This window comes from Megascapheus bottae, chromosome 6 (assembly GCF_031878675.1).
Source record: "Megascapheus bottae isolate mThoBot1 chromosome 6, mThoBot2.hap1, whole genome shotgun sequence".
In the NCBI taxonomy this organism is placed as follows: Eukaryota; Metazoa; Chordata; class Mammalia; order Rodentia; family Geomyidae; genus Megascapheus; species Megascapheus bottae.
In genome coordinates, this window is record NC_143514.1 from 42,304,929 (window position 1) to 42,314,868 (window position 9,940).

The 9,940-nt window shown below is 51.6% G+C and overlaps 1 protein-coding gene across 1 annotated transcript; it reads right to left on the reverse strand.

The window, feature by feature from the left end:
- Nucleotides 1–7,709: 7,709 nt before the first annotated feature.
- Foxd3 (forkhead box D3) lies at nt 7,710–9,197 on the reverse strand. The gene has a single exon (XM_090333728.1). The coding sequence runs from the start codon at nt 9,135–9,137 to the stop codon at nt 7,710–7,712; it is 1,428 nt and encodes a 475-aa protein (XP_090189854.1). The 5' UTR covers nt 9,138–9,197.
- Nucleotides 9,198–9,940: the final 743 nt, after the last annotated feature.

Genomic DNA, 9,940 nt, shown 5'->3' on the forward strand with positions numbered 1-9,940 from the left:
GTAATAGCCAAATAATCTGGAGTTTCCCTTTTGCTTTGTATTTAATAGAAAAATCTGCATGAATATTTCAGAAAAGAACTAAGTTCCCAGTGTTCTGTTTTAAATGGTTTGGATGACTGCTAGGTAGCCAATAACTTTTATGCCAAGGGATTCAGTAATGAAAAGGAAATTAAATGACAATTCATTAAAAAAAAAAACTATTTAGGGGCTGGTAGTTTGGCCTAGCGGTAGAGTGCTTGCCTAGCATGCACAAAGACCGGGTTCGATACCACATACATAGAAAAGCTGGAAGTGTTGCTGTGGTAGAGCAAGTTTTAGAGTGCTGGGACAGTGTTCAGGCCCTGAGTTCAGTCCCAGGAGTGGCAAAAAAAAAAAAACCAAAACTCATTTAGGTCAGGTGCCAGGGGCTAATGCCTGTAATCAAAGCTACTCAGGAGGCTGAGATCTGAGGATCATGGTGTGAAGCCAGCCCAGGCAGAAAAATTCATGAGATTCTTATCTCCCATTAAACACCAAAAAAAAGTCAGAATTGGAACGGTGACTCAAGTGGTAGAACACTAGCCTTAAGTACAAAAGTTCAGGGACAGCACTCAAGCCCTGAGTTCAAGCCCCAGGATCAGAAAAAAAAAATTCATTTCATGGGTGATTACACACACACACACACACACACACACACACACACACACACATTAGTGTATTCTAAATGCAGCTGTAGGAGAAATAATAAATAACTAAAAGCTGTCCATGTGAGTGTCAGAGCCAGGTCTATAAGCCACCTTGGAACAGTTCTCCCCTTTGCCCCTTCCCCCCAGTAATTTTAATGGTGAAGCAAACCCACAGGGAATTCTTTGTATATATTAATAAAGAACCCCAACAAGATGTGGCTATCTTTAATATAAAGACCTAAGCAAATGATTTTCTAATCCATTATTTTTTTTTCCCTAAGGAAAAAGAGCAGTTCTATAACAGAAGACATATTAACAAGTAAAGACTTCCTAAGTACAATGGGAAGGCTGAAACAGAGGCTGGTTGAGAGCAGAGTTTTGCTAGTGGAGCCCCCAGAAGAAAGTGGAACTAGCTCATGGTATTTCAGACAGGGAGAAGTTTTCAGCTAATTTCACAATGGCAGAGAAAACATTCCAGGAAATCCAATTACATTCTGAGGAGTTTACAGGTCTGGTTTTTCTAGATCTCTAATAAATGCTTTTAAATTTCATTTATTTTAAAATGAATTTTGAAAATTTAAATTTATAAAAGCATTTGATATGAGGAAGAAAACAGGAAAATGAATGTGATTGCCCCCCCCCAAAAAAAGATGTTCCCTCAAACACTTGAGATTAATTTTGATCAATTAACATTTTTCAAGGTTCCCCCAACTCATGGTCCAAGGTTGTCATTTTTTAGGCAAACAATTTGGATCTCCTCTGTGCTCAGCCATGTTAGGTGGTAAAGAACTCGTCAAGAAATGACAGGATATTGTTAATGCCAATGGTTCTTTAGGTTAGCAATGTGTGTTGGGGAAGAGGACTTCCCAGATAGAGCCGGAGAGAAAAAAAAAATGGTTTTGGAGGTTGCTCTAGCGTTGATTGCATTGCTTCCTAGAAACCAGACATGCGACATGGGTCCTTTGCAGAAAATGGCAACAGGGGCAAAATGCGTTGTTCTTTTGGAGAGAACTGAATCTTGCTTACCATCCATCGATAGAAGAGTGAGAGAGGAGCAATAGGGGGAGGGAGAAAAGGAATCACGCTTTCTTCTTCAGTAAGACCTTGCATCACTGGTCCGGGGATCTCATTCCAAATGTGTCAGAGACCAGAGTGACTTGAGCCAGGCTGGAAAAGAAAAAAAAACAACAACAAAAAACCATTCCCGTCGGTTAGGGGCACTCCGACCCAGCTCACAGCCTAGCCAATGGAGCAGGGGTCCTCCGGTCAGGTCTGGGTATGGCCTACGTAGTAACCTTGAGATCTCAGGCTGGGGCCCCTAGGTCTGCTCAGATTAAGTGAGCGGGATTTCCCCTGGAGGGGTATCCCGTACCCAGCCTCCAGCCGGGGTGCTGCAGGACAAGGCTGGTCCACCCTCTCCCCAAATCCCCAAATCCCCACAAGCCCGCATTCGCAGCGCAGAGGGTGCGTTTTCACGGCTGTGTTTCCGGGCTGGTTACCTTCCATCCCCACCTCTAGGCAGCGGGAGCTGGGGTCCTGTAAGCCCATCGTAGCCTGTGAAAGGGCGGGGGTGGTGTTGGGAAGGCAGATGGGGACCCACTGGAGACCCTGCGGCCCCGAGGGCTGAACCGAACCAACCGGTGAGTGGAGCTTTGTGCCTCACATCCCCTCCCTTCTCCGCTTCCAGGTCTGGGGCCAGGAGGAAACAGGGGTGTAGATCCCCGCCCATCTGCCCAGCTTGACGTTACCTCCCTGGGTATGCAGGTGCTGGGGAAGGCCCAAGCTCTAGGTCCACCGACCTCAGGGAGCCCCTTAGCCTCCATTAGCTTCCATTAGCCTTTTTTTTCCATCTTCTCTGCTGTCTCCTCAATCTTTTTTGTCCTTTGTGTTGGCTGTTTTCCTCCCACAAGCCGCGCTGTCCTTCCTGGTAAACACTCGTCCCTCCCAACAGAATTTCCATAGCTTATACTTGGCTCTGCTGAGTGACCTTGGGCAAGTCACCCGAACTTTCTGGGCTTCAGTGAAGAGGGGAGGGGGAGGCACCTAGGACACTTCTAAGGCGGACATTCCAGCACTTTTTCTAACGATGGGCCCAGAACCTCCTCATCCGATGACCCAGACACAAGGGAATGACTGCCACCCCCCCTTCCCCTTTCCACCCTAACCGACAGGATGGAGCAGAGGGTTTTTATAATAAAATAGGGAGGTGCGACTCATTTAATTCTTGGAAATTTTAATTCTTTAGAAAAATTCTGATGTAAGACACCACCTAGGGAAATGAAAATGGGATGATTACGCTCTCTGGCTGATGTATGCAACATTTCTTTTCAAATTTTGTTCCATGCACCGCCCTACTTGGCTGGGTTTGCCTCGGGGAGCAAACCATGGCGTGTACATTCCTAAGAGGGCACGGGCAGGGGCGGGGGGAGAAGTTGGCTCTGGGTGTAACTCTGCCAACTGTTGGAGGGAGGCGAAGGGAGGGTGGTCTTTTAGGCGAGTCTGGGATCTGGTTACCTTTAACTCCCCTCAGAGGCCACGTTTTGCACTAATGGGCGTCTGTCAGCGGAGGGCTCAGGTTTCCCCACTTGCCTCGCTTAGTGGGAAGAAACACAGGGGCCCAAAAGCAATGTGCCAGCCTTAGGGAGCTAGGGTGCGCGCTTGAGGGTGGACTTCAGACCTGTCTTTGGGCCCGGGTCATGGTCGCAGGAGGAGATTCCAATTCCATTGAATTTGCCCCAGCCTTCCAGCTAGGGGCTGGGATAGGCTCTGTGCTCCTCTTAGGAAAACTGCTGGGTTTGTTTGTTTTGTTTGTTTTCACAGTGAGTCTTTCAAAAGCAAAAGGCTTAGTTAGAATCACTTCCTGAAGACAAAGTTGTTTTTCCAAACAGAAGCCATTAAGACAAAAACAGTTTTTTACGTGCCTTTACAATTTATAAACCATTTTGTCACTAATGCCAACTCACCTCATTCTACAAGTCCGAGAGAAAGGTAGGTTCATTTCGATGTAGTCAAGGAAATAGAGGCATTAAAAACAAAAACAAAAACAAACACCAAACAGGTTGTCTAAAGTAATAGGAAATACCTAATCTTTGATTGTGACACATTGAGCCAGGCCTAGTTCATCTTGTGGCTTCCTGTCACCCCTCCCATGAAATACAACTCCCCCCCACCTACACACTGCTCTAGACACACTGCCCTGCACACACAGCACTTTAAACCAGCACAGACTCAAGTGGACTCTGGACAGGATACGTGATTAAAACCTGGCCATCTTTCAGATAATATTCTCTTTGGGACAGTTTCTCAAGGGGATCCACTTTGAGACACCCCCCCCCCTCACACACACACCCTGCCTTTCATGCTCTTCTTGCTACCAAGACTCTTCCTATAAACCACGGAAAACAAATAACCTCAAATGCAACTCTTGATTGCTTCCAAGCCAATATTTCCTCATCAGTAAACTTTATTGCTTCCCAATATTTAGGACAAACTCTCCTGGGGACTCTGTCCCTTCCAGGAGACCGGTGGAGGAAGACAAAGTTGAGATTCAGCCTTGGAGTCCACTATTCGAGGAGGAGCGAGGGTCACCTGGGGGTGGGAGGGTGTCTGGGCTTAGGAAAGAAGGGGAAGGGGTGGCCTTGAGGATGTGGGGCTGAACCCTTTTAAAGAAACTAAGTTGTCCATCTTTTCATCGCCCCCTACAGGCCACATCTGCCATCGCGGCGAGAGCTATTCTCTACTCTTGGTTCCCACCTTTCCAGACCTCCAGAACCAACCTCCGTTCCTTCAAGGGTGCGGGGGATGGGGACTGGGGTCTATTCAAGAACCCCATCCTGAGGCCATTCTAGGGGGCCACAGAATTCAGGGGTGTATTGGCTTTCTAGAAATCGATATCAGAAGGAGTGGGAAAATGTTTTAAATGTGTGTATAGTCGAAAGCTGGAATTCTCCGAATAAAAATCAGCCTGCTTCCTTTTAACTCGAGGAATCCGACCTTTCCTTTAACTTCTCTTCGTAAACGAAATAAAAGGCGGACATCAGTGTCATTGCCTTCCAATCTCAACGTGAAAGCAGCGTTCAGTGTCTGGTCGCAGGTGCCTGCAGTTCAGAAACAGCAAACACAGGTTTCAAGCTTTTGTCACCTGCCCTACCGCTAAGTGCTGGTAATATTTTTCTTGTCCCTCTGGCAATCTTTATCTACGATATTTGCATTTCTCTTTCTGCTCTAAACCCAGGCAGTTTAAAAAGCTTAAACCCAGAGGAGGGTTTCAGAGTTTACATCTAGGCCTGCCTTCTTAACATCTGCTATGACTTTATAAACACTCGCCGTCGCTGGGCCGGTTGGGGTGCTGGGTGTAAGGGTCTCTTTCCTACACTCCAAGATGAAAGAGGAAGGGCCTTGCTCCAGGCTGTAGTTCAAAAGTGAGAGTGGCTGGAAGCAGAGTGGCCGGCGGACCTCTGCTCCTCTAAATGCGTCCTTGGAAAAAGCCCCGCGGACCTGGTCTGCAGCTTGAGGCCGAGTGTCACGCTGCGGGCTCGGGCTCGGCCGGTATTGCTGCTATGCGCGGAAATATGAGCGAGTAATTTTATAAGTAACAAAGGATCAGGGATGGAATGAGGCCCCTGTTATCCAATGTCATTTAGAAGCCTTGGATCAGCAGCTTCTTGAGGCTAAAAGTGAATTCAAGAAGCCCGGCCTTTCCCTTTTCCCAGGGGTGTCAGCTAAATTTAGAAATAACCTCTGTTGTGTTTGCACAAATCATGTACCATTTGCTGTTTGTGTAAAAACCGATTAGCCAGACACAACTGTGAAACAACTTGTTACTTTTATAGCTGCAACACACAAACAAATTTAGATCCGTTTAGTTTTCCTAGTAAAAGGAGATTAGAAGGGACCCGCCCTTAGACCGGCCCGGGCATAACATGTCCAGCGGGAAGGTTACTGTGGCTGTGGTTGATTACCAGGTTCTTGTTGATCAAGTTAAACTCTCACCGCCCACCCCACCCCCACCCCCGCCCCAGCAGCCTGTTTTATTTTAGGACCCTGATCCTGAAGGAATGTTTACTCGGGACACAATAATGTTCACCGTTTACCAGGAAAACAGATTGGGTATTTGGGAAGAAGTGTTATTTCAAAGAAACCGCCTCCCCCGTAGCCAACCCGGCCGTGGATTAAAAATAATAATAATAATAATAATAATAATAATAATAATAATAATAAAGGCTGGGATGTACAGTGCGGCATCGTCACCACCCGGGCGGGAGGTGAAGCGGACCGCAGCATCAGTCTGGCCGAGTTTTACCATCCCGGCGCGCGCAGGCCGAGCAAACAGGGCTGCTACCCCGCTCCAGTTTAAAAAAGCAATTTCGCACAAGTAATTGTAACAGCTAAATTAATTATAAAATAATTAGAATTGATGCCGTTTGAGGATATGCTGCTAATGGCGGGAAACAGCCTCCAGAGTCAAGACGTTTCATTTCTATCTTAGTATCAAAAAATAGTAATAAAAGATTGAAATAGCTGAAATGCACATTAAAATTATCTAAGAGGACATTCTCCATTCTGGTCCTACCGTCTCGCATTTCACACTACCCTAGTTTAAGGTAGAAAAAAAAGGGGCGTGGTGCTGATGGGCACCGGTTCTTAAAAGGGTGACTCCTTGTCCTTCAGAAGGCTTCGGTAGCAGGAAAGAAAGCCTGTAAGGGAATCCTTCGGAAATCCAATTATGATCTGGATTGTCTGTTGTCGCGAAAGGAGGGCACCTTTTCAAAATATTATGCAAGAATTAAACAACAGTATATTATCTACCAGGCTAATATACAGAGTTTCATTCCATTCCAAAATTTAAAATATCATCACATACATTAAAAAAAATCAATTGGATTTACTTAGCAATCCACTTAAGGAATTTTAAAAATCTAAGATTTAAGGGCTAAAATGAGAAATGTTTCTAATTACTTACTTTTGAAGGGATAATTAAAATGACCAACAAAGCTAGGCAAGTTTACACTGTGGAAGATACTAATCTGATCTTTAAAAACGTAAAGGACTACTGTTGTTTAGTAATAGACTCTAATGACTTTTTTTTCTAACTTTACCGAAGTGTCTAAGTCATTTAGATTTAATGGGTTGATATAATCTAGATCTTCACCTACACTGATTTTATGTGAAAAAAGGAAAATATTAATGTGATTCAGTTTAGATAGAGGTCTCCAAGTAAAATGTTTTTATACTCAAAAGTACTTTTGTGCAAAGTTTGAAAAAGTCGATACTTGAAACTCTTGTATTTCTTGGAGAAAATAAAATGCAAATTGCATTTTAAAATCTTGCCATTTACTTTAGACACTCTAAATAAAACACTAGGCTGAGCATTTTAAAAATTTATTTACAAATTTGTGTACAACACGATGGAATAACATTTAGAATACCATATATTCATTCATATATAAACAGACTTTTTATAATAGTATGACACTTTGCTCTTTTGAAAATTTTTTTTTGTATTTAAAATCTCCCAATGTCTCTATACATTCTTTTCTCAGATAAAACTGCGGAGAGTGAACCTTCCAAAAAAATGAAAGTTCAGAGCTCTAAATCTACTGAATTTTTTTTCTTAAAAAAATAAAAACCCCAAAAGGAAAGTCAGTAATTTTTACACAAATATGTACAAAGAATTTTCCTCCTACCCCCCTGACGGCAAGTGACAGCAAGCGCCGTCGGGGTGCTTTTATTTATTATTATTATTATGAATTATTGGAAATTCGGTTATGGATTTTACCTGTACGGAAAGCTATTCCCGGGCAGGAGCGCGTTGAGTTTGCTGGGCCAGCGTGGTGTAAGCGAGGGGATGGAGGTCACGGAAGGTCGGTGTTGGGTGGGGTGGGGTGCCGGGGAGGGGGGGGGCGGGGGGGGGGTGAGGGATTCGCAGAGTCCAGGATTGGGCAGGGTCACCGGGACCCGGGCGGAGCGCTCAGGGTGTAGAGGCGCCGCCGCAGCCCGGAGCCGCCGCCCGGCCTTGCGTCCCAGCCGCGGGCCGGCGCGCCCCTATTGCGCGGGCCACTTGGCTTGAGCGGCGGCGGCCGCGGCGGCGGCGGCGGAGGCAGCGGGCTGCAGGAACTGTCCCGAGAGCGGCACGCTCAGGATGGGCGCGATGGTGGCCGTCGTCCGGCTCAGCGACAGCGGCTGGTGCGTGGCCATGAGGGCTGCAGATTGCACCGTCCCGGGAGGCCGCAGGAAGGACTGGGCATTGCCGCTCCCGCCGCTCCCGGCTCCCCCGGTGCCTCCGGTGCCCCCAGCGCTCCCGGCCGAACCCCCGGACGCCGCGGGGCCCCCGCCGATGATATTCTCGATGCTGAACGACGGCCGAGCGCTGGGTTCCGACTTGATGAGCGACGTGGTGCCCGCGGTGCCCGCGGCTGCCGCAGCGGCGCCCAGGCTGTTGAGCTGGAGCTGCAGGCCGGGGCCGAGCTGCGAACCGAAGGCGGCGGCTTTGCGGCCCAGCTCCCCCGAGGGCAGCAGGGGCACGGCGGGCGGCAGCACAGGCGCCACCGGCGGCAGCGCGTACGGGTACTGAAGCGCCGCGGCAGCGGCTGCAGCGGCGGCGGCCGCCGGGTGTGAGTAGGCGCCGGCGGCGGCCGCGGGGTGCAGGCCGTAGGGGCGGCCGTAGGGTCCCGCGGCGCCGGCCGCCGCCGCCAGGCTGTAGGCGCCGAAGCTCTGCATCATGAGCGCCGTCTGCTCGCGCAGGTGCTCCTGCTGGTGGCGCTTGAAGCGCTTCCGGCGCCGCAGGAAGCTGCCGTTGTCGAACATGTCCTCGGACTGCGGGTCCAGGGTCCAGTAGTTGCCCTTGCCCGGGTTGCCCGGCTCGCGGGGGATCTTGACGAAGCAGTCGTTGAGCGAGAGGTTGTGGCGGATGCTGTTCTGCCAGGCGGGGAACTTCTCCCGGTAGTAGGGGAAGCGGTTGCTGATGAACTCGCAGATGCCGCTCAGGGTCAGTTTCTTCTGCGGGCTCTGCAGGATGGCCATGGTGATGAGCGCGATGTACGAGTAGGGCGGCTTCACCAGGCTGTTCTTGGGCTTGCTGGGGGTCAGGCCGCCCGCCGCCCCGCTGCCCGCGCCCGGCCCGCCGCCGCCGCCGCTCCCGGCGCCCTCCTCCCCGCCCTTACAGCCGTCCGCCTCCGGCGTTCCCGCCTCGCTCCCGGGGCCGCTCCCGGCGCCCGCAGCCTCCTTGGGCAGCGCCAGGGCCGGCTGGTGGGGAGGCTGAGGCTGCCCGTGATGGGGCGCCGCCGGCGGCCCCTCGTCCGCCTCGTCCAGGCGCAGCTCAGGCGGCCCCGCGGGGCTGTCGCAGCCCGCGTCGCTGTCCTTCTCCTCCAGCCCGTCGTCGCCCTCGCCCACCACATCGATGTCCACGTCCTCGGCCGTCAGCACCGTCTGGCCGGACATGTCGCTGGCGCTGCCTCCGCCGGAGAGGGTCATCCCTCCTCCGGGTTGGTGGCGGCGGCGAGGAGGGAGCAAGGGGGCGGTGGGGGTGGTGAGGGGCTGCCGCGGAGCTCGGGTGAAGTGGGGAGCCTCTCCACCCTCCCCACAAAGAAAAAAACCCCAAAACCACCACACCGGGGGGCCGGGGCGAGGGGAGGGGGCGCAGGTGGCAGGGGGTCCGCCCGGCTCGGCTCACACGCGGAGGCCCGACATCGCGCGGCACGGGCGCCGCCGTCCGCCCCCACCGCCGCGCTCCGCCAACTCCCGCGGTCCCCGGCGCGCCTTCCTAGGCGCTAGCGAGCGCTCGCGGCCCGGGAGGGCTCTCCACGCCGCGCCCCCTCACTTCGCCCGCCTCCCTCGGCCTCGGGCCGGGCCGTAGGGCACCAGGAGCGGTCCAGAAGAGCGCGCGCGGCCGCCGGGGCCCGCCAGGCAGCTCGGGAGGGCGCGGGCCGGGGCAGCCGCGGGGGAGCGGCAGGGGTGGGGAGGGGGGTGTCGGGGACGCCGAAGCCCCGGTAGTCGAAAGTCCCCGTTTTAAGGACTGGCCTGATAGATTACTTTCTACTTAAAGATCCAGCGGGAGGCGGGGCCACGTGACCGCGCGTGACGTCAGGCCCGCGGCGGAGCTGGCCAAACTCAAGTTGGTTTCAGGGAATTGTCAACAAAGGGACGGGAGACGCGCAACTCCGCACCGCACCGCCGGCCAGCATCCCGAGGGCCCCGAGGGCGCTTCCGCCCATCCGGAGACCCCCGGGCTAGACTGCAGCCCGGCGCGGGGTCCGGGAGGGTGTGAGTGAGTGAGT